We start from the raw sequence: 25,482 nt of genomic DNA on the forward strand, positions 1-25,482 counted from the left end.
CCGGCCCAACATTCTTTACACACATCTCCGGTTTTGCCGCCGGCGCCAAGAGAACGAGCGACGTGGCTACGACACCTACGAGCGCGACAACATGCGTTTTAGTTACGGCTTCCGCCAACAGCGTTATACGTCGCCGCCACGTCGTTCTCCCTCTCCACCTGGCCCCGCTGACTTTCCTCGCAACTCCCGAAACGAACGACGCCGTTCACCATCACCACACCGTCGGGCTGTGTCGCCGCTGCGACCAGTCTTGCGTGATACCAGCCACGCGCCGGAAAACTAGGTCCTGCAGTTTTGGGGGGCGAAACTGCAACACGAAGGGAAAATGTAAGACCCCCGGACCGGCCATGGAACACTTTTACTGTCGTTGTTCAGGGAATTCCTGTTGACGCAGTGGTAGATACGGGTGCCAGCATATCTATCATTCATGAACGCTTGTGATCTCGACTAAGAAGGGTGAGGACTTCTTACTCCGGCCCAGCTCTGCGTAGTGCGAACGGGGATACGATTCGGACTTCAGGATGTTGTACTGCGCGCATACTCATCAATGACAGTCGCCATCACGTTCAGTTTGCAATACTCTCTTCGTGCGTCTATCAAGTAATTCTGGGTTGGGACCTTTTACGTTCGGCATCTGCTATCATCTCCTGTGGTCAACCAATGATTGAAATCACAAGAACAGAGCTCGCAAGTGTCGATAGCGCGTCAGATCTACGTTTGGTGACGACCTCCGACTGTACACTCTTCCCTGGCCAAGAAGCTGTTCTTTCAGTGTCATCAGACCAAATTGTTGACGGCGACCTGTTGATTCCACCAACCGGAAAATCCTTTGTTAAAGGACTGTTAATACCGCCGTGCCTTGTACGTTTTTCTCGTGGATCTGCCTATCTCGCCGCTATAAGTTCGACGTCGGCGACCCTCTTTGTACTACAACACGCCGCTATTGCTTCAGTGCCCCACGATGATGCCGTTGACGTTCTTCCTCCTGACTCTTTTGCAACAGCGGATAATTCTGCTGATCTTAAACCGCCGGCTGTCCATATTGGTGCGAATATCAATCCCGACCTTCCCACGGAGCAAACAAACACCCGGTTGACCCTACTGGAAAATCACAAAGCTTTATTTGACACTAACTCTTCTGTTCCGGGGCAGACTTTTGTGGCCACCCATCGTATCGAAACGGATGGTTCCTGTGTCGTCCGTCGTCACCCGTACCGCGTTTCACCTAAAGAACGTAAAATTATTCAAGAAAACTTGGACGACATGTTGAAGCAAAACATTATTCGTCCTTCGGCTAGCTCCTGGTAATCACCTGTGGTGCTAGTTCAGAAGAAAGACGGTTCCGTGAGGTTTTGTGTGGATTACATGGCCCTCAACAAGATCACTCGCACGGATGTTTATCCGATGCGGCGCATCGACGACGCGATCGACACCTTGCAAGGGGCAGAATTTTTTCTAGTCTCGATCTTCGATCGGGATACTGGCAAATCCCCATCCACAAAGCCGACAAAGAGAAGACAGCTTTCGCAACACCCGATGGCCTCTACGAATTTAATGTAATGCCATTCGGGCTTTGCAATGCTCCCGCTACATTTGAAAGAATGATACACAATGCCCTTCGTGGCTTTAAATGAAAAACGTATCTGTTACCTGGACGACATTGTTCTTTTCCTCCTAATTTGCCGAGCACCTTCAATGCCTGGACCAAGGATTACTTGCTTCAGCGAGGCCGGTCTCCAACTCAATGCAAAAAAAATGCCACTTTGCAACTACATCCACCAAAGTATTCAGGCACGTTGTGAGCAAGGATGGCATTCGCCCCGATCCGGATAAAACGAGAGCCGTAATAAATTTTCCCCGACCTCTTCGTCAGAAAAAACTTCGCAGTTTTCTTGGATTGGCTTCATACTTCCGTCGATTCATTCGGAACTTTTCGGCAATAGATTCACCCTTAAACAATCTTTTAACTTCTCGCACACCGTTTACCTGGTCTAAAGAATGCGAAACAGCGTTCCTGGAGCACAAACAGGCTCTTACTTCTTCACCCGTACTTAGCCATTTTAATGACAACGCTCCCACAATACTCCACACCGACGCCAGTGGACATGGTATTGGTTCTGTGCTCCTGCAACGCAATGCATCATCTTTGGATCACGTGGTTGCCTACGCCAGCCGGACGTTGACGCCAGCCAAGCGAAACTACGCAATAACCGAGCAGGAGTGCATGGCTGTAGTTTGGTCAGCTCGAAAGTTTCGACCATACTTGTATGGTCGTCACTTCACCGTTGTAACGGATCACCATGCACTATGCTGGCTATCCTCCCTCAAGAATGTAACCGGACGCCTTCGCCGCTGGATACTCAAGCTGCAAGAGTACGATTTTGACGTGGTGTACAAATCCGGCAAAAAGCACTCGGATGCCGATGCGCTTTCACGTTGTCCGCTGTGGTCAACAGAGGAAAGTTGTCAAGCGCCACCTTCGACAGAGCCATCTATTACTATTGCCAGCCCAACCCCTCAACAGCCGTTCGCGTCAACAACTACACTAAATTAAACTCATGATTCGCGCTTACACTATATATATATATATATATATATATATATATATATATATATATATATATATATATATATATATATATATATATATATATATATATATATAGTAAGGCAATGAGGGGCTCGTTGAGGAAATACAGAAAGATAGGTCAGCAGTCTACAACGCCAAAGGAGGCATAGGGGTGTGGTTAGGCTCTTTTCTTTTTCACTACAGTTAATTAAGTAAACATTTTTTTTTTAATTATACAGAAGAAAGAAAGAAAAACACGCGCCCAGAGCGGGGACCGAACCCACGCCTTTCGATTAGATCTCGAATGCCTTACCAATTCGGCTATCTGGGCGACTGAGTTCTCCTTCACTTTCTGGGCTATTTATATTTACTAGAAGTGTATCTGACGCTTGAGGGTGGTAGCCAGCGCCACTCCGACTACACGGGGAGAAGGGGACCTTCTTTTCAACCCCCGGGGCGTGACTCGAACGTCTACAGCCTGTCATGAGCGGGTTACTGGCGGGAAGCCCTCTTATGCTACCTAGGCATCAAGGCTGCCGGAACCGAGACCCTCGCTAGGCTTTCGCAGAATAATATAGTAAGGCAATGAGGGGCTCGTTGAGGAAATACAGAAAGATAGGTCTGCAGTCTACAACGCCAAAGGAGGCATAGGGGTGTGGTTAGGCTCTTTTCTTTTTCACTACAGTTAATTAAGAGAACATTTTTTTTAATTATACAGAAGAAAGAAAGAAAGAAAAACACGAGCCCAGAGTGGGAACCGAACCCGCGCCTTTCGATTACATGTCGAATGCCTTACCAATTCGGCTATCTGGGCGACTGTGTTCTTCACTTTCTGGGCTATTTATATTTACTAGAAGTGTATCTGACGCTTCAGGGTGGTACCCAGCGCCACTCCGACTACACGGGGAGAAGGGGACCTTCTTTTTAACCCCCGGGGCGTGACTCGAACGTCTACAGCCTGTCATGAGTGGGTTACTGGCGGGAAGGGTGGGATGGACTGAGGGACTCCATGACAAGAAATCGAGAGTAATGATTCGGTTCAGGAAATGTTAAAGATGACAATGGGGGAAAAGATACTTCTTTGGGACCTCTTTTCAGGGACATATCACGGATGGGGGGGTTTAAAGATACCATATAGCATAGTATAAAAGCAGGGAGACCGGGGTACTTTCTTCTGAAACCTTACTCTGATAGCTTGAGAGGTCCCGGAGCTCCCTGCCTGATAAGCAGGCAGGCAGCCCATCCGCCAGAGCCTGACCTGGGCTCCGACGGCCACTGTTTGAGGTTTCTACCCTACCCTTCACCTTAAAAACACATCACCATGGTAGGTTACAGCTTATGTGGGGGGCTCGGGGTAAGCGGTGTCGCCAATACCGTCACTAAAATTTCTCAAGGTGCCCCGTGCGAGGTAAAGCGAGACGGGAGTGCAAGAGCATTGTGCGTAAGCGGCTGAGGGAAGAGAGCCATCTACATGCAAGGGGCGGCAAAAGACTATCGTCTTTCAACGACATTTTCTGCAAAGTGAGCAGATATACCGCCGCTATTTTTTTTTTCAGAGTAACGTCCAGGTCAAAAAAATACCTGCAAAAATGCTGCCGATCCGCACTTCGCTTAAAAACTGAATAACTGATTTTGGAGCCTAAGCGTTTATTAGGCTCCAAATTCAAAGACATTACATATTTTCACAACACAATAAATACTTCAGCGGTTGTGTTTCAAACGCGATGCTGAAAAGAATGTCAACTGCAGACTTGCCTGCCGGCAATAACTTTACTGAACTATCTTAAATTTCTTTTCGATGTAACCATTGTAAAGCAAACACTCCAACATAATTCTTCTGTTTTATTGCAACAGGTGGAGAAAGTTTATGAGAAGATGGCTTCACTTCCTCTGAATCATTACAACATTTATGACGAGTGCAGGATGGACAACATGTTACTCGAAACAACTGCGAGAATAATGAGTCGTACGTCGCCTTATCACAGGCATCTTTATGCCGCTGTTCGCAACCGATCGTACTCCAAACAGGTAAGTTGCGCAAGATGTGTTGTTCACCTTTGTAATAATAAAACACAACGGAATTCATATCTTTACATGTTACAAGTTCAGTGACATCGAGGACTTGTGCGAATTCAAACACCGCAAATTATGCTGCGTAGTAACAAGGAATCCGTGCTTTTGCCGCTACAATACCAAGGAAAGAACATTGCGAATCTATTACAGCATTCGTACCTGGCCCCTCTGTAACACTGGAGAAGAGAAACAAACGTCTTCAGGCGCTGCTCGCACTCCTCCACATACATTTACAACGCGGCCTCAGACTTATGACCCTGGAATTACATTTTCGCCAGTAACGCGTTCCTTCCTGTTCATGTTGTTTATTACCAGCGTCATGACGGATCAGAAAGGATAAAAATAGTATGGTCACGTTTAATGTAATTGTTTCAATGTACGGTAGGATGTTGACAAGCATTTGTTTAGACAGACAGCGCCAATATAACCACTTAACATGAGGTGCCCTTTTGCACGGAAAGGACAAATAATCCGCACAAATTCAGAGAATTGTTTCCTAATGCGCAGCACACTTATGCCTCTTCTATAGAGTGTGGGTTCTTTAGTGCAATATTTGGCTATACCTAGCCACAGATGTTGGGTTATTTTATTGTCTCTAGGTTTTATTTTGCCAATAGTGTTATATTCATGTCATTATAGCGATTAAATGTCTTCAATTCGACATTTATGTATTTTTCGGCAAATGCAAGGCGTTGTGCAGGGCTGGTGCGCTTTCGCAATTTATTCGGATTACGAACACTATTTTGAGGGCTTCGTCGTGTTTAGTTTCCTGCTTAGGTTTCTTGTTTAGTCTTTAGTCTTCTTGATAGTTACCATTACTACATCGCAAGCTGAGCTTGTACTCTCAGTAGTTTTCCCTGGTCTAACGTCGCTGGCATACAGCCTGGTGTAGAATCGTTATGCTACCTTTATTATCTCCTCCAAGTTGTGGATAATGTTACCCTCCTCATCTCTGTGTGCGTATATCCTGTCTTTGCCGATGGCTAGCTTTCTCTTAGTTGCTTTCAAGCTTACCCCTATTTGCAGCGTTTCCTCGATCACTGCCATGTGATATGCACGAACGTCGTTCGTTTCATTTACTTGTATTAATTAGTTTCGAAAGCTCGGCTAATTCAATCCAATTCGCCGCACATGACACTTTTATGTTCATGTTCTTACGCTTGGCAATTAGCTCCTTCGTTTTCTCTGTTACTTTTCCCGGTAGTTCTCTACATGCTGTTACCCCTACCACTGCGTCTGATTTAATGAGTGCTGATGTCAGGCTGTCATTTAGGCTGCCTACCTTCACGTAATTCTGCTCGTTCAGTAGCGCGAAGTTGTTTGAAGAGTAAACTCCCGCGATGTTGGTTCGACTGGCTGCGTGCGGGGTTTCTTAGTTTTCACGGGTTTCGTTCTTTCTCTTTTGAGATTCAGGCTTAGCTTGCATCTAACCATCCTGTGATCGCTGCGCCGAATCTTACAATCTCTACGTCTTGCACGATACCGGGGTTGTCACTTAGGATGCAGTCAATTTCGTTTTAGGTTGTACCATCGGGACTTTTCCATGTTCATTTCCTATTCTTTCGTTTGCAGAGGAAAGTGTTCATTAACCTCAGGTTAGTTCTCTCTGCAAATCCTCCTCGACTGTTGGGATTGTCTATTATGAAGTTTCCCGCTGACCTTTCTCACATTTGCTTCTACCGAACTTTGCGTTAAATTCTCCCATCACAATCATCAACTGCGTTGTTGCCTCCTTCATTGCTCATTCGACGTCCTCGTGGAAGCTTTGTCATCATAGCTGGTTGTTGGCGCAGAGGCCTGTACTATCTTTAACCTGTATCGCTTGTTTAGCTTGATCATAACAGCCGCGACTCTATCGCTAATGCTGAAAAACGCGTCAATGTTTGCTGCCTCCAGTGGTTTTTTTTTTCAAAACGGCGATCTCACGAAACCAAAAATATGCACCTCATACATCTCCTCCTGCTACTTCTCCACAGACAAATGAAACAGCAGCAGATGTATAAAGTACATATTTCTGATTTCGTTAGATCATTGTTCTGAAAACAAGTCATTTTTCATAGTTTTGGGTTTTTCAAAAATATGCTCTACCAATCCTCTCCATTTAACGATCAAATAAGTTACTTCCAATTCTGCTTTTTTTGCGAACGCAGGTTGTCACACGGTCGTGGCTGTGTAGATACTCGCCGAAGGATGCTAAGCATTAAAATGTCGACCTCTTGTCTTGTTCCCATCAATGGTACTGCGAAACGACAAGGTTCACCAGCATCATACCCTACGTTTTATGACTGAACTTCCAACGCTAACTGACTCTCCGCTGTGACTAGGGGGAGCGCGGCTGGCTTCCCTTATTATGAAGGGGTGGCTGAAACGGTTTCCCCTGACATCCAAAGTGCTTGTCACCAATGAAACCAATCTGTAAAAGGGCCGCCTAATATATACATTTCGCGCAGACTGCCATTACGCTGCTCGTGTTTCAACGTCAGCGTCAAAGATGTCGCGCCCACGTACTCCATGCAGGGGGTTAACCAGCGAAGCTGTCACGTGCGGCCGGGTCTACCAGTCTATTACGTTCCTTCCAAAGCGCCGTTGCAACTTACCCGTGTCGGTAGATGCGAGAGTGCAGCAACATAATCTATAAAGCCATCCAATCTCCCCTCCTTACGTCTAACTGCTATCTACCCCGTCACTAAAATTGCTCAAGGTGCCCCGTGCGAGGAGAAGCGAGACGGGAGTGCAAGAGCATTGTCGGTGAGCGGCTGAGGGAAGAGAGTCATCTACATGCAAGGGGCGGCAAAAAACTAACGTCTTTCAGCGACATTTGCTGCAAAATGAGCAGATATACCGCCGCTATATAGCAGATATACCGCCGCAGATATACCGCCGGGAGGAATTTTCTGCGCTCATGGGGCTGCCGGATTTTCTTTTTGCCTCAACATAAGAGATCGCTTTTAAAAAATAAAATATCCTTGAAGGGACCCTGCAACACTTGCGATCGACTACTCGGTATGTATTTTGGGGTAAAGTCTATTGCCCCAGCAATCTCCTCCCGCAAGAATTATGAAAATCCGTTCACTACCACCTAAACGACGCGGGATGAGAAATCGCGCACAACTGTTCCCTCTCAACTCGACCGCGGACAACGGCACGAAAGCTGCGCGCTCTCTCCCGGGGCGGCTCGCGTCATTCTCTTCGGCGGCCTTCGATACGACATGGCGGGGTTTTTTTTCCTTTTCTCCGCAACGTGGAGGGGTCTATTTCCGGTCTGGTGCCACAAAAGAGGAGACATGGCTGCCTGCTCGCAAGCGCGCGCTCAGGCTGGTAGGGGTTTTTTTGACGCAATAAATGTTTGCTGTCGAGTGGTCTCGTTGAAAGGGGAGTATTGAGTCCGTCACTCAAACTCCGCGCGCACTCAAAACACAAAATAAACACCAAAATTATGCGTACACGTTCAGGCATAGAAGAGGTTGGTACACAGCGCCGACGACGGCGGATCGTCACAGGAAATGCGAGATATAAGCCGCGAAGTCGATCCGCGACAGCTAATAGGACAGCCATGGCCTAAATGACCTCGTTTAAGCCATGCCAGGGGTGCATAATGAGGGAAATTGAAGGGAGCGCGGTTGGTTTTTCCGCGTCTTTCCCAGCGATTTGTGCGCTTACCAATTCACGTGCACGTGTAATGTTTGGCTCAGTTATTCCTGGCAGTGTACTCTAAACGTCGCGCAACTGTACTTGCACTGCACAAAGAGTGTTGCAGGGTCGCGTTAAGAATTGCTACCTCTGCTGAGCTGCTTAACTTCGATGTTTCTTGAACCATCGTAAGAGGGTATGCATGGCGCAAAAAACACGGGAGTGTCTTTTGAGATTTATTGTTACGGGTGACTTGGACGAGATTTGTGCAACCCGTAAGCTTCGAAGGTTAAACCTCGCAAACCTTAGAACGAAGAACAAAAACCGTTTCATTGATTTCGCCTGAAGCTTTTATTTGCTCCAAGTCTTGATTCTGGCAAGAAAATTCTTACCTTTTTCAGCTCGCTTCAGACTGTATTGACCTAAATGACGTGGCTGCTTACATGAATCGACCTGACGTAAAAGCTGCTTTGCACGTCGAAAGTTCTCCCCTGAACTGGACGTCATCAAGGTTGGTACAGGAGGGCCCGCGAAGGGCGTGTGTTCATGTTTTCACACTTGCTTTAATTTTTGGCCAGTGATGATGGGCGCGTGGCATGACAGGAAAATGCAGCATAACAAGTGTGCCATTATAGCGGACAAATATTGCCTCAATAATAAATCTTGAAATAGAGAAACAAATATTTTAGCCCATAACATAAATTTCGCTTCGCTTTAGGTAAAGATGAAAAGTTTCTTTCATCACCAGGGTTTGCACAACTTTTATTGAGTATTACGTTATGAAAACAGTACATCTCCTGCGAAGGGCTGGAAGTTTAAACGCTTACTTCTGTGCACCACAAAGATACGTTTTTCATTCTATTCGTGACACCATAAGGAGATGTGGCATACGTTTTCCTGCTCCCGCTGCTTTTATTTATTTTCAAGTTACATCCTTCAATATCACCGCCAATATTATGATATGACGCCTGCGGTCAAGGAGCTCGTAGATTCGGGTCGCCTGAGAAGCCTCATATACAACGGTGACGTAGACATGGTCTGCAACTTCATAGGAGACCAATGGTTTGTGAACAACCTCGGCTACAAGGTGAGCGATTCATAATTGGGCAACGCATCAAACTGGGGATTGCGATTGTGCAAGCGAAGAATTTTCTTGTGTAAAAAGTTTGAAACATCCAAGAGCTATGGCCTGGAATTTAAACGTTTTGGTGGCACTGAAAATTAAATCAGAAATAGGCACACCATAGCATCTTTCAATCGATTATGAATATTCAGTCTGCATTAAACCAATAGATGCCAAGAGTTATTTACCCTGCCAAAATTGTGAGCATTGAAAGAAATGTATTTCAATGCTCAAGCTAAAAGCTCGCTGAAGTAACCCGTCAAGTGAACAACAAGGCGTATTGTATAACATAAAATAGGTACCGGCCCTTCCATAGTTTCTGTCGCTTCTTTTGTGTTATTGCTACATCAGCTGCGGGCTGAGCCTCCCTTAAGTGATTTTCCCACTCAAGAAATAAAAAAACTGGCAGAATCTCCACTCCGTTGATGATGGCGAGGGAGCGGAGTACGGGGATTGGAAATGACATCCAAGTTGCGCCACGAGTGACATCCGAATTGCGCCCTGACCGTCATTCGGTTTGAGCCGTTAGTTGCACCTTGATTATTCCCAAAATGAAACTGCAACTCACGGCCCAAATCGAATTTCGCTTGATTTTCGCTTGATGGTGGTGTGTGCACGGATGAACGCGGGCGGACATTGGGAGGTCCTAAGGTACTCCGCACCGTTACAGGCGAGAAAGTAAGCCGTTTGACTCTCGGGTCAAACGGCTTAGCCCAATGGGTAAGACGACTGACACTAACTTTGTCTGGTCTACCAGACACAGGCTCGAATACTGCCGGTGCCTGTGTGATTTTTTGCGATTGTAAATGCTATGCGCACGGACTCGGATTGACATTGTGCGATCCTAAGGTACTCCGAACCTAATATTAGCCGATTTACGCGCGCAACCCCTAAAAACATTGTTTTATATGACCCGACCTTAAACAGCACTGCTTTGGTGGTCGAGGTATAAAGACCACAAACTCTTTTTTTCGTTCCCCCTTTGCATTATAACAGAAGCGTATGAAAGCTGCTGAATACAACCTCGTCCTAGATAACGTAAGAGTAAAGTATACCCATTTTGACAGTCAATTCAGCGCTTTTCTTTTGGCGCTGAATGGAACACGCCGCAGTAGGGGAGCGCAGCGTAGCTTTGGCGCGCTGGTCGCCTTTCTCATTCCTAATAGGAAGCGGTCTTAGGGGCACTGAAATACTATCCGCCGATACGTGGATGTGCAGTTAACTAAATAAAGCAATGCATTCGTAATCGCCTCGTCCAGAATTTCCTTCAAGCGATGAGTATTACTTGATAAATTCTAAATAAAAACCACGCATTGTCGCCGCGGCACGTTTCGTCCTTTTTAACCATTCTTCTCGCTGTTGACAGCGCGCGAGCGTGCCCTTCCATGATGCTCCGCTTTTCATAGGTGACGTCACCAACATTTTTGTCGCCCCGCTTACTGCACGGTACGGTGGTTTCTATTGGCGAACGCCAAAAAGACAGTTTAAATAGGTGCAGAATTGCTCACTGAATGCACCGGTTAGAAATGATTTATCAGACGCACAGGGAGGATCGTATGTGGCTAGTTCTCTTTCAAGCAGCGCGCGCACTGTTCTTCCGAAAAGCGCCCTCTCACATACCGCCCCGCCGGTGAGGAACGTTGTTGTGTGGCATCGCAGTAATTCCTACCAGCGACATGTCAAAAACACATACGAAAGCGGCAGTGAACCTGTGCACGAAAAGCGACGATTCCGACCGCTTTACCAGTCGCGATGAACGGGTTTCCTAGGGAGGCACAGAGCGAACCAGCGGCGCACTAAAGCAGGGTGCAGTCGTGTTTTGACAAGCTGCATCCATGTCTTGCAAAGAGAAGCGTGGTAATAGAGTAAAGAAAGGTGCCGACGAAGCCCACCGACGCTGAGCAGACGACGTTTCTCTTCGCCGGACATGCGAGGAGAACGCCGTCGAATAGCATGGCCTCCGCTTCGTGGCGCACAGTAGAGATTTGATGACGTACATGCGTTTAATTGGCGGCGTCCAAAAACACCGAGGAAAAGGTGGGAAAGGGGCGACGCTCTTCAACAAAATTGTGACCTTTCTGCTGCACGTAAAATATTATACTTGGCACAGATGACGTGGACCCCACAACCTAACGACTGCGCGTCTTCATTTACTGTGCTCAAAACGCTTTTCAGGGCCCTTTTAAGCTACTCTGGGGATTTATCTGTATATTTTGCCCTACAGAATCCCAACCTAGCCCGAAGTCCATGCTGAGAAAAACTGCCTCGAGGAATTTCAACAGCAAGTGCTGCTACGGTTGCATGGGATGAATAAAATGCTTGTATTTTTTGCAGAACACGACCGAATATAAAGAATGGTTCCATAAAAAACAACTGGCTGGCTTTTACCAGAGCTTTGCAGGAAACTTAACCTACGCTACTATTCGGGTAAGTGCCTACCTTTGTTTGCCTCATATTACTGTGCCCTTAAAAACCAGCGTCCGTATATGTGTTTGTGTGTGTTTGAGATATTTGTTAAAAACGACAAAATGTGGTGAATTTTTTTAAACAAGAATGCGGAGCTTTAATTTATTTTAAACTTTATTCATCTGATGTGGCAAAAATTATTTAGAGTAATATTATTACTATTTCATTTCAATTTAGTATTTATATTCAATAATGCTTACAAGAAAAGAGGTTGTAATAATTTAAAATAGTAATTTTCAAAGGCTATTAAAAAATTAATTTTATTTCATTTTAATTTGTTTCAACTTCCTTTTTAATTCTGTCTATATTTTTCGTTTATTTGTCTTTATAAATTTTAATTAATAAATGAAATTAAAGTAAAATTAAAATTGTACCTAATTAAAACAGATAATATTTTAATGTTAATTTAATTTTTAGATTTAAAGCAATTGTGCTGCATTTGTGGCCTTCAATTCTTTGCGCGCAACAAAGTGACGCTCACAATTGGCAGCAAAATACCGACCGCGGTTTGCCACGACAAGCTTTCTATATTAAAAATTATAAGGAATCTCGCCGAGGGTTGCTGACGTGACACGAATGATATATTTACTCAGTCGCTTAGACACCTACCCTAAGGGATCACTTGTCCCGTCTGATACAAAACTCGTGAGGCGATCACTGGCATACTCCCCACATGCATATGTCAGTCTTTGTTTTTCCTCTTAAGCCGCTTTTTACGCATAACTATTACATTGACACTGATTACACGTTTCGAATGCATAAAGGAAGCGTTCATGACTTCCAAATGACCACTCACTTGGCCTTCCTTTTTGCAAGATACCACACCAGGGCTGCCAGATCCTGTTCCGGAGAGCACCTCTTGCGTTATGATTTGTTCTCGAAGTTAGAAAACTACGCAGGGAGGGCCGAGTTAGGTATCAACGGGCCGCAATGCAGAATAAGTATAGGGTCGGCTGCATTTGGTATCTGATCAGTAATCTGCCTCCGTCAACAGGCCGTAAGCTTCCTCTGTATCAACAGGCCAATATCTCAGAATGCCTAAAAGGCTGGCTGCATTAATATCTGAACCGCAAGCTTCTTCTGTCACGAAAGAAGCTCTTAAAAAACCAATGCGTTCTTCCGGCAATAACTTAAAAGGCAGAGACTAAGCACAAGAGAAAACTGATCGGCCCAACAGGCCATGGAAGGAAGAATGCTAGGGCTCACACTCAGACATAAGGAAACAGCAGAGTAGTTTAGGGAACGAACTCATGTGGACGACATTTTACTTCAAATTAAGCGAAAGAAGTGGACTTTAACAGGACACGTCATGCATATGAAGGACAACAGGTGTACACTCACGTTAGCGGAGTGGCTGACAATGAACCGTCAGTGAAGTGGACAGACAAACACTGAATGTAGGGATGGACTGGGAATATTCGCGAGTAAAGAGTGGACTCGGCTAGCGCACGATAGACGTGCCTGGAGATATTTGGGAGGGGCCTTCGTCCAGCACTGGACACAAACAGGCTAATGATGGTGATGACGAAATGTTTCGAATGAATCTCTGTCAGCGCACAGTGAAATGACATCGCAGTAGGTTCATTGAAATCCTGCTACGAATAGAGCACAGACATGCTGCTATGTACGAACACTTCGTAAATGGGACACAACCAGCAAACCGTGACCAGTGCGGTGAGCGGCTCACTTCAATCCGCATCTTAGTTTACTGCACAGTTTTCATAGGAAAGGCTGGAATTTCCCGAACTTCACGAAATTTCCCGAACACCACAGGAACTTCCCCAATTGCAGAAATCGTTTGTAGAACAGAACATCGTTTGTAGCAGATCAACCCATGTCCTAAACAAAACATCTTCTCCCCTAGCTTTACACTGATATTTCTAACCATCGTTTCATACCACCGGCGTAGGCAGAAGCGCCCCCCCCCCCCCGGGCTTATTTTCCACGCTTGGTGGAGAAAGAGGGAGGGCGGGTGACGGTGCAGGCAACTAAATCTGCCTGTTTATAAATAAATGAATACCATATTTTTGGTGTGTCGCAGGCGACGAACAGGCCATATTCGGATTCGTTTAAGCTCTCATTACTACCATCAGCGATTTCTCACTTTATTTGGCTAGAAAATGAAAATAATCGGAAAGTTATACACTGATTTCGTGCTTTGGTTTTTTGCTATTTTCCTTTCTGGTTTTATGTTCGCCCTTTCGTTTTGGCGGGTAGGAGGCGTCCCACTCGGTCAAATGAAACGCTGCGTACGGCACTGTCTCAATACGAGGGGTAACCTCACGCCCCCCTTGGTATTTTCCTTGTTTTGTTTTTATTTTTACTAATGCCAACGGACCAAGCTCCAGCTTAAACGCCCCGCTGTTAAAACTGGCAAACGATTCGGGGCCGCCATTGCCGTTAACTGCGCAATTATGCAGCATACAAGAAATGCTGCCACTACCACGACTACGGGAAAGCGCGTTCGTGCTTTTAGTTCACCTTGACGAAAACGTATCTCTTCACGCTTCCCAGTGCTAACTCTGTATGAGGCCGCTCCTTCAGCCACGTGTCCGCAATGACCTAATACGCCGTTCCCCACCTGTACTGTCTTTCGCTTCGTGAAGTTTCCCTCCATTTTCTTGGTTCTTTGCGAATACCGTCCACCTTTCCTCCACGTCGGTACACAGATACACCCCAATGGTTTTTTGTTTTCCACGAGCGCCGTAGTGCTGACAAAAGAGCGAGAATAATGTGCTTACTTTAACCAGACCCAAATTACGTCAAGGCACTTCACCTGGTACAATACTGTCCGATTGGTGGACCCAGTCAGAGCTTTGGCAAAAAGTGGCGATCGCTGAAGTCTTGAACGCAGCGCTGCTTCCGTTAGCCTAGATGTATTCGTTGTTATGACTGATTGTGAGCAGAGACAGCAACTTTATAGGAACGAAAAATAAGGTTTAAGGCGCAAACTTATGGGCACCAAATACTGTCGTTTAGGCACATATAGGCTGGATTCCTATTTACTTCAGCAGCATATTTTACGACAAATCTCTTACTTGCAGTTAAAACAGCGGACGACCCTTGAGCTGTGGGAAAGTAATGTTATTTTCTTCGTGAAACTTAGCCACACACGAGTTGCTTTTTTAAACATATCTGTGCGTGTAAAAGGCAGGGTAATTCGACAACAAAAAAAGCTGCAAATCGATGACAAGCAAAACCCACGTTAATGATTGGCGGCTTGAAATGAGTGCCTTATTTCGGTCGATAATTTTAAGCGAAGAAACAACACTGCACATTCACTCAAGTTGGGGGAGCGTGCTTGTACTTCGGTACGCTCCATCACCTGATTTCATCTGCAATATAAGAATGTTTGGTGCTGGGAACTTTCGGCAGTTTTTTTTTTTTTTTTTGAACAATGGAATGTCCGACATGATGACAGATTGGTGGACAGAAATGGCCCTGTCAGCAAACGGTCGATTGGGGATGGTGGCGGATCTGTCCTGGACCTTCGAAATAAGTGAAGAATTCTTAATCAGAGTTGCGCCAAAGCTCTCAGCGCCAGAAGTGCTCTCTGCTAATAGTGTAAAATAAGCACAGTAATGTGCCAGGTCACGTGCAAGTGTAGCGTGGTCTAAATAATTTCGTCTGCGAAGCGTTTGTCCTCTACAATACTGTTAGTACCAACGGTGAGTGTATTTGTAGTACTGTGCTGCTGAGCCGAAAGACGCTGGTTCGATTTCTGGCCGCCACGGCCGCTTTTCTGATATAGGCGAAAGGCAAAAGCGCCCGTGTATTCGAAATTCCGGCACAAGGTAAAGCTCCTCAGGTGGTCAATATTATTCTCATCGTCTGTGTACTATGGCTTGTTAAACCTCTTAAGCAATCCATTAGTGTAGTCGTTTTGTAGTCGTTTTTTGCCTTGTCGTTTTTCGCCTTAGCCGAGTTTTTTAATGGGTAACAACGGGCTCTGGTAGAACAGGCACAATCAGTAACTGCTACTTGAAGGCACAATTGCCGACCGAAGAAATATCTTAACTCCAGTTATTTATTCGTTGACAGAGCAGAACGACCTCCTCAACTCTTCACAACACCGGTGAATCCCATAGATATAGACGGAAGTGCAATAATTCCGTACGAATTACTCAGCTGTTCTGTTCTGCAGAAGCAGATGACTAGGGAAGCTGCGGGAATAACACAGTTTAGGAGCTCTGCACTATATCGCGATTTTCAATGTTAGACAGCGCGCAACAAGCTTTGCAACTAATTCCCTCATAGCTAAGTTTCCAAATGCCGTTGGAGGTTACCCGGCACGGCGAATGACGGCTGTCACGACTAGAATAGTTCAGAAGTGCTAATATCCTTATCTTAAACAACAGCGCAAAAGACAAGGAATAAGAAAGAAGCACAGACAAGCGCTGACAAACAACTGAGCGTAATTTATTGCTGCTCGCTTATAAATACGCTTGTCACACATAAAAATACACAAAAAACAGAAGATTTACACAACCATAAGAAAACGTAATCACGTCTTGTCATATCTACAACCACACGTTTACCCATTAAGGTAATTTATCTCTTTTTGCGTTAAAGCCACCGACGGCTTGCTGACACATTTTTCTTTCTTCACCGCAATCTTGAACGCTTCGTGAATCTCCCTCGTGTCTGTATCTCTGTACCGCTTCAAAATGGCGCAGTCATCCAGAAAGGGCACACAGCCGCATGATGTGCAATGAAAAGCGAGGTTGCTTCCCGTGCGTGTTTTCATCGAGTTGGCGTGTTCACGCAGCCGGTCATTCACGCATCTTCCAGTTTGCCCGATGTACGATCTACCGCAACGAAGGGGAATGTCGTAAACGACTTCTTTGGTGCACTCCGTGAAGCGAGTGGCATGATTAGTGGTGCACGTTCTTCGATCTTCATTATGTGACTCAGCATTCACGTAGCCACACAAGTTACCCAACTTGTTTTTTGCTGAGAAGACCACATTCACGCCCGCCCGGTTTTCTACTTTCTTGAGGCGATGCGATACGCCATGAATATACGGTATAACTGCGACCTTCTTCTTGACTAGCTCCGGCTCTTTCTGCCTACAAGTCCTTCGTCCAGTAAACTCGGCTAGGAGCCTTTCCGCTACCGCCGTCAGACAATGGTTCGGAAAACCTGCCGCCCCCAACCGCCTCACTTGGGTATAAGAACTTGTTGGAGCCTGGTGGGGGCACGAACGAATCAGGGCGCTTCTTAGTGCAGTCATGGCGATACCTCTCTTCACCAATTTCGAATGCGCCGACGAAAATGGGAGCAAACTTTTTTTGGAACGCGGTTCGTACCACCAGCACACGTGGTCTTCTGCGAACAGGAGACTCTGATCCAGAAACCTGAGGCGTCCTCCTTCAGGGAGTTCCTTCGTGAGGGTAAACACATCCAAGACCGAAGCAAATATCCCATATATCCGTTCCACCTGTGCCGCCCGGTCGTCACCCTGTTTCTACACCACCAAAAAATCATTCACGAAGCGGAACACCTTCACGACGTCTGATTCCTTGAGGGCCTCATCCAGTCTTCGATCAAAGCGGGCCAACAAGAGGTTGCTGAGTGCGGGTGCCAGGCATGAACCGATGCACACCCCATCCTTCTGGATGAATACTTCATTATCGAACTTTACTATCGTGGACTGTAGGTACAATGACAACATGCTGACGAAGTCATCCGCACTGATGCCAGCAGAATTTTGGAACCCAGTGGTTCCGCCCTCGTCAATTCCATCCTTGACCGCATCGAGAAGCTGCGTTTGTGGCATCGAATAATAAATATCCTTCACGTCCACCGAGAAGGCGCTTAGACCTCCCTGGTTTTCCTGGTCGAAAAATTCGGATACCGCCAGCGCTCTTTTTACAAGAAAGGGGTCCACGATTGGGATGAGGGACAAGCCTTTTTGCAGGTACATTCCGATTACGTTTTGCCACGACCGCTTTTCAGAAACAATCACCCGAAGAGGACAGCCGTCTTTGTGGGTCTTCGCCGAAAAGAATGCGCACAAGCTGAGTTCACTTGCCGACTTGACTGACTTTGTTAGGCTGTCCAGTCCCAAACTTTCACAAAGGTAGATTGCCTTCCTTTTTAGCTTCTCTGGCTTCCTTCTCTCCTCCTTTCGGAAATTTTCTTCCATCGCTTCACGGGTTTTGCGTTTATACTCTTGAGCTGGCATCACCGCAAAGCCTCCTTCCTTGTCTGACATCAGTAGTCTCAAGTCCGCCCTCCTCAGTGACTCAACCACCTGTCGGGTGAGTATAGTAGACCCTCCCTGCAAGGACTGAGGAAGGCCATCAACCCCCTCAAGGACGCATCTGCTGAAATCTACAGAGCTAGCTTTCGCAGCTACCCTTCTGACAAGCGACAGGAGTTCAGGCTTGTCCAGTTTTGGCTGAGTGCAGAACTTCGGACCTAACTGCAACACTTTTTCTACTTCTCTTGGCACTACAGGGTTCCCAATGTGATGAATGGCCTGACCTGAAGTTCTAGATTTTCTCCGTTCGTTCGTGCCCCCACCAGGCTCCTCCAACAAGTTCTTATACCCAAGTGAGGCGGTTGGGGGCGGCAGGTTTTCCGAACCATTGTCTGACGGCGGTAGCGGAAAGGCTCCTAGCCGAGTTTACTGGACGAAGGACTCGTAGGCAGAAAGAGCCGGAGCTAGTCAAGAAGAAGGTCGCAGTTATACCGTATATTCATGGCGTATCGCATCGCCTCAAGAAAGGAGCAAACCGGGCGGGCGTGAATATGGTCTTCTCAGCAAAAAACAAGTTGGGTCACTTGTGTGGCAAAGTGAATGCTGAGTCACATAATGAAGATCGAAGAACGTGCACCACTAATCATGCCACTCGCTTCACGGAGTGCACCAAAGAAGTCGTTTACGACATTCCCCTTCGTTGCGGTAGATCGTACATCGGGCAAACTGGAAGATGCGTGAATGACCGGCTGCGTGAACACGCCAACTCGATGAAAACACGCACGGGGAGCAACCTCGCTCTTCATTGCACATCATGCGGCTGTGTGCCCTTTCTGGATGACTGCGCCATTTTGAAGCGGTACAGAGATACAGACACGAAGGGAGATTCACGAAGCGTTCAAGATTGCGGTGAAGAAAGAAAAATGTGTCAGCAAGCCGTCGGTGGCTTTAACGCACAAAAAGATAAATTACCTTAATGGGTAAGCGTGTGGTTGTAGATATGACAAGACGTGATTACGTTTTCTTATGGTTGTGTAAATCTTCTGTTTTTTGTGTATTTTTATGTGTGACAAGCGTATTTATAAGCGAGCAGCAATAAATTACGCTCAGTTGTTTGTCAGCGCTTGTCTGGCTTCTTTCTTAGTCCTTGTCTTTTGCGCTGTTGTTTAAGATCAGAATGAACCAACTGGCCCCAGTCGAGACGCTAATTCAGTTCATTTCATGCCAAAGGGGCGCTGTTTTTTCGTCCTTCTTCCTAAATCCCTCTTTTTGTGTAAGCTTATTAATAGTGGCAACATGCCGTGCCAGGCTGTATACCTTTGCTATCACTCAAGACTACGTCCCTCCGGAGGCGTTGTATCTCGTCGGACCACTTCCGCCGTCCAGTAGGCTGAACCTGAGCGTCTGCCGCGCCTTGAGGTCTGAAGCCTGGAGGCAGATCCAGCTGTGCAAGGACAGTCTTCGCACGAGGTGCCACCAAGAAGGACCACCCAGCAAAGGCCACCAGCGGTTCCAGGCAGAGCTCAAGACTGCGGCACAGATCTCGGAGTTTATCTGGGGTAAGATGATTGCCTTCCTGCCTAAGCGGAGAAAATCTAGAACTTCAGGTCAGGCCATTCATCACACTGGGAACCCTGTAGTGCCAAGAGAAGTAGAAAAAGTGTTGCAGTTAGGTCCGAAGTTCTGCACTCAGCCAAAACTGGACAAGCCTGAACTCCTGTCGCTTGTCAGAAGGGTAGCTGCGAAAGCTAGCTCTGAAGACTTCAGCAGATGCGTCCTTGAGGGGGTTGATGGCCTTCCTCAGTCCTTGCAGGGAGGGTCTACTATACGCACCCGACCGGTGGTGGAGTCACTGAGGAGGGCGGACTTGAGACTACTGATGTCAGACAAGGAAGGAGGCTTTGCGGTGATGCCAGCTGAAGAGTATAAACGCAAAACCCGCGAAGCGATGGAAGAAAATTTCCGAAAGGAGGAGAGAAGGAAGCCAGAGAAGCTAAAAAGGAAGGCAATCTACCTTTGTGAAAGTTTGGGACTGGACAGCCTAACAAAGTCAGTCAAGTCGGCAAGTGAACTCAGCTTGTGCGCATTCTTTTCGGCGAAGACCCACAAAGACGGCTGTCCTCTTCGGGTGATTGTTTCTGAAAAGCGGTTGTGGCAAAACGTAATGGGAAGGTACCTGCAAAAAGGCTTGTCCCTCATCCCAATCGTGGACCCCTTTCTTGTAAAAAGAGCGCTGGCGGTATCCGAATTTTTCGACCAGGAAAACCAGGAAGGTCTAAGCGCCTTCTCGGTGGACGTGAAGGATCTTTATTATTCGATGCCACAAACGCTGCTTCTCGATGCGGTCAAGGATGGAATTGACGAGGGCGGAACCATTGGGTTCCAGAATTCTGTTCGCATTAGTGCGGATGACTTCGTCAGCATGTTGTCATTTAACCTACAGTCCACCATAGTGAAGTTCGATAATGAAGTATTCATCCAGAAGGATGGGGTGTGCATCGGTTCATGCCTGGCACCCGCACTCAGCAACCTCTTGTTGGCCCGCTTTGATCGAAGACTGGATGAGGCCCTCAAGGAATCAGACGTCGTGAAGGTGTTCCGCTTCGTGGATGATTTTTTGGTGGTGTACAAACAGGGTGACGACCGGGCGGCACAGGTGGAACGCATATATGGGATATTTGCTTCGGTCTTGGATGTGTTTACCCTCACGAAGGAACTCCCTGAAGGAGGACGCCTCAGGTTTCCGGATCAGAGTCTCCTGTTCGCAGAAGACCACGTGTGCTGGAGGTACGAACCGCGTTCCCAAAAACGTTTGCTCCCATTTTCGTCGGCGCATTCGAAATTGGTGAAGAGGGGTATCGCCATGACTGCACTAAGAAGCGCCCTGATTCGTTCGTGCACCCACCAGGCTCCAACAAGTTTTTATACCCAAGTGAGGCGGTTGGGGGCGGCAGGTTTTCCGAACCATTGTCTGACGGCGGTAGCGGAAAGGCTCCTAGCCGAGTTTACTGGACGAAGGACTCGTAGGCAGAAAGAGCCGGAGCTAGTCAAGAAGGTCGCAGTTATACCGTATATTCATGGCGTATCGCATCGCCTCAAGAAAGTAGGAAACCGGGCGGGCGTGAATGTGGTCTTCTCAGCAAAAAACAAGTTGGGTAACTTGTGTGGTAAAGTGAATGCTGAGTCACATAATGAAGATCGAAGAACGTGCACCACTAATCATGCCACTCGCTTCACGGAGTGCACCAAAGAAGTCGTTTACGACATTCCCCTTCGTTGCGGTAGATCGTACATCGGGCAAACTGGAAGATGCGTGAATGACCGGCTTCGTGAACACGCCAACTCGATGAAAACACGCACGGGAAGCAACCTCGCTCTTCATTTCACATCATGCGGCTGTGTGCCCTTTCTGGATGACTGCGCCATTTTGAAGCGGTACAGAGATACAGACACGAAGGGAGATTCACGAAGCGTTCAAGATTGCGGTGAAGAAAGAAAAATGTGTCAGCAAGCCGTCGGTGGCTTTAACGCAAAAAGAGATAAATTACCTTAATGGGTAAACGTGTGGTTGTAGATATGACAAGACGTGATTACGTTTTATTATGGTTGTGTAAATCTTCTGTTTTTTGTGTATTTTTATGTGACAAGCGTATTTATAAGCGAGCAGCAATAAATTACGCTCAGTTGTTTGTCAGCGCTTGTCTGTGCTTCTTTCTTAGTCCTTGTCTTTTGCGCTGTTGTTTAAGATCAGAATGAACCAACTGGCCCCAGTCGAGACGCTAATTCAGCTAATATCCTTATTCCTATAAGCTCTGTTTCTCGTTTCTTTTTCGTCCTACACGTGCAGCACCTTGCCGTCCGGCTATGTTCCCGACATCGGCGGATGACGTGCATGTGTTCGTGGCGTCACCTTCAAACTCTGGTGTATCAGATTTGCACGTGCTTTTCCCCTAGGAGGCGTCTTTGACCTTGAGTGGCATATGCGCGGCTGTGTCGCGTCCATTTTCTTCACTTTTCGTTTTTTTGCGCTTGCAATGGAAAGGACACATGGTAAAAAATTGGCTGTTGCTTAACTGAGTTATGTCTGGGTGTGCCTAGGGAGAGGTACGGTTAATGTTATTGTTTAACTTGGTTCTCTGTACGGTTACGACGCTTCTCGAGGCGTAAGGCTCGTTCTTCCTCTGTCTCCTCGGCTAGCTGCCTCCTCTTGGTTTCGTTCCGACGACAAAGCCTGGCTTCTTTCAGTCTATCCGACTCACTTTCCATATCTAAGACGACGAATCCGACGATCCGCCCCTTTTAGAAAGAGGGGTTTTTTTTGTTTGGTTTTTTTCTACTTTAATTTGTTCGGTCTTTTTCATTTATTCTTTTTATTTCTGTTTTGCTTGATTTATTTTTTATTCTTTTATTTTTTCTGGCGCGGCGAGCGGCGCTGCCAGCTCCGGCGGCTAGGGAATCGCTAGGTTCCCTATAGCCGCCGCAGGTTCGCTACGAACCGCTGCCAGGTAGGGAACCGCTCAGCTCACGGGGCGGCCACCAGCCACAGCGTAACGACTGGAATACGGCCATTGTAGCTCTTGCCACAAGAGTGTTCGCCGTTGGTACGCAGACAGAGCGCGTCAGAAGGACATAGAACAAAACAGATCGTGTGTAAAGGAGTGACGTCGGTGAGGTTGGCTGCGGTGTCGCTGCGTAAGGGCCTCTGGTGGCTCGGCCGACGTGGCGAGGTCGAGGTGACAGTAGCTCGTGCACGGTTGCGTTTCTCGGCTTGTTTGGCACGGCTTGCGAATTTTTCGTGCAAACGGGGTGCGACAAATATATCGCTGTGCGCAGCTGAAGCGAGAACAGTCCTTGCAGAACATCGACTCGACAAACTGAAAAATGCATATGTAGCACAAAAACGTCATTTTTAAGCGCTAAAAAACCCATATAGGCCCCTAGAAACAAAATAGGCCTCAAAAACCCATATAGTCAAAATAGGCACTGTAGGCTTAATAAACTATTTCTTAACATGCTCCCCTTCTCTTAGTTCATGCTTGTACAGACTCAAGAAAAAAAATAGGCATTTCGCCTAAAGTTCCGCTCTTTAATTATGATTAAGCCGCTGACGCTACGCAGGCGATGAGGCGGGCCGTAATAGAGGTCTCCAAATTAATTCTAACCACTCGATATCTTACCTGCACGGAAATATGCAACACGCCGGCGTTTTCTCTTGTCGTCTGCATCAGAAAAGCGGCAGCCGCGGCTGGGAATCCAACCCGCGTCCTTGGGCTCAGCAGCACAACGCCTTAGCCGCTGAGCTGCCACGGCGGATTGCATTGGTTGTGTTACTTCGGTACACAATTCAAGGCGTATTTTGAAAAAAAAAACACGGGTGGCCTTAGATATTTGAGTGTTTTGCATCAAAAGTTTCAAACAAGTAATATACGCTCATTTGTTTATTAAAAACCTGCTAAACCATGCGTAGCTAGGAATATTGTCTATGTTTATGTGAGCTTCATACATGTACTGTCATTGTCAAAACATTTTTCAAATTGTAATTTCAATTCCTTGAGAGATTTTTGTTGCCGAAAGTACATTTGCCTAGTGCGAACTTTTGGGCGAAGATTCTTTTTTATGCACGTTGGAGATTCGAATACTTACGATATTGTGTTTCAATAGAACAGGAAGGGCCGAAATATGGTGAAAAATCGAAAAGTAATGATCTGGTATGCTGCCAAGTAACGACTACACACTATTGCGCTCTGTTGCATTATGTCTGATTCCTTATATAAGCAAAGTGTTTACTTGGTTATTTTGTTTTCTGTGACTTTTACAGGGTTCCGGACACATGGTTCCGCACGACAAGCCTGCCCAAGCCCTGCACATGATTTCACGGTTTATGGCCAATAAGCCACTTTAGCAGACTATGAACTACCCAACCTGACGTATTTTTACTTGCTTACAGTTTAGGAATTGAATAAATTACCAATAGTGGCATTATTCTTGGTGCTGTTTGCCCATTGCCGGATTTCCGCCATTAAAATCAAATTATCATCAGTACTAATAGCCGCATAACAACGAATCATGGTGGTGGTGGTGGTGGTGATGATGATGTTTATTGACGGGTGGACCTAGCCTTGCGTGGTATGCCGGCAATGCCTCTTTGAACGATTTAACGAATCATCAACAGGCCGTGGAACATTGTTATACGATACCTCCTGAAGACAAACTAACATTTGTACAAGATACTTGACGTACACAATATAATTACACTTAGTAAAGAGTACATCAGACTTTGTTTTTGTTTGTTCACCAATGAAAACAACACTCAAAGGTGACCAACAAGGAGGAGGAGGAATACTTCGTCGACGTACTTCCTCTGGAAGAAATACATGAGGCCCGAAAAAGCAAACTTTTTTAGAACCTCGGAATGTGAGATCCTCTATGTGGCTTCAATGATGATGATATTCTTGTGGTGAAACTTTTTATATGTGGTAGAATATGCCCAGTGTGAGACGTTGCAGTTGACAGAGGTAAACTCTTGCGCCCTACAATATTCGGTAGGGTGATCATGTCCAGAGCAATTTGCCCAAGTTTGTCATCCACGACAAGAGACGGTAACGTGGCCGAATTATGGTGATTATGATCGTTGGTGTTTATTGGCGCAAGGCCAACCAGTCGAAGGGCAGCAAAGACAAAGTAATTTAACGAGTATGATGTAAATGTAAGCACCCAATTTCGTGAGTAAAAAGAAAAGTGAAGCGAAACATAAGGCAATGAAAATGGCTGGTGTATAGGACCAGGATGATCCTGTGTAACATGAAAGAAGCTCTAAAAATTTGACATCTGATGAAAATTAATACACCCGTTAATAGAAATCATTCGGTTGTCGGCCAAAAATTATGATGGATGTAGGGCATGTTTTGTGTGTATAATTCAGGTAAATGTATGTATCGTGTGGTGTCAAGTGCCTTGCATTAAATTAAGATGTGTACTACGGATAGGGTATCTGCGCTATTGCTACACAGGAGTCTTCAAGATCCCGTAAGCAGATACGTGTGTGTTGCATGTGTGTGCCCTATCCGTAGCCTAGCCAAGGCGACTTCCCTGTATCTGGTTCGTGTACCGGTGGTGTAAGGTCCAAAGTGTGGTTTTATTACGTGTAATTTGTTTTGTGTTTGCTCACTCCAGTTTGCCGTATTTTACGAATGTGTCGTCTAATGTGTGGCTTGACCTAGGGTACTGTTGTTGTGTCTACTGTGTTTCTTGCTGCAGCAGCTGCGGCCCGTTCATCCGCCATCCCATTTCCAGCGAACCCCGTGTGTTCTGGGACCCAGCGAGGGAACAGTTCATGATTTTGTGAATACACAGACATGATGGATTTTTATACGAGACTGACTGTGGATTTTGCGGGGCTTGTGGTATGACAGTACA

General features: G+C 46.4%; 1 protein-coding gene across 1 annotated transcript in view; it reads left to right on the top strand.

Annotated features, from left to right (window-relative positions):
* Positions 1–24,048, top strand: part of LOC144147129 (lysosomal protective protein-like) — a 67,770-nt gene extending 43,722 nt beyond the window's left edge. Inside the window, exons 7-11 of the mRNA XM_077679203.1 lie at positions 4,424–4,597; positions 8,674–8,783; positions 9,200–9,359; positions 11,730–11,822; positions 23,885–24,048. Of these exons, the coding sequence (XP_077535329.1) occupies positions 4,424–4,597; positions 8,674–8,783; positions 9,200–9,359; positions 11,730–11,822; positions 23,885–23,968 (621 nt within the window). The 3' untranslated portion in view covers positions 23,969–24,048. The remainder of the gene's footprint in view (positions 1–4,423; positions 4,598–8,673; positions 8,784–9,199; positions 9,360–11,729; positions 11,823–23,884) is intronic.
* Positions 24,049–25,482: the final 1,434 nt, after the last annotated feature.

This window comes from Haemaphysalis longicornis, unplaced genomic scaffold (genome assembly GCF_048455015.1).
Source record: "Haemaphysalis longicornis isolate Haplotype H1 unplaced genomic scaffold, Haemaphysalis longicornis Haplotype H1 scaffold_7, whole genome shotgun sequence".
NCBI lineage: Eukaryota > Metazoa > Arthropoda > Arachnida > Ixodida > Ixodidae > Haemaphysalis > Haemaphysalis longicornis.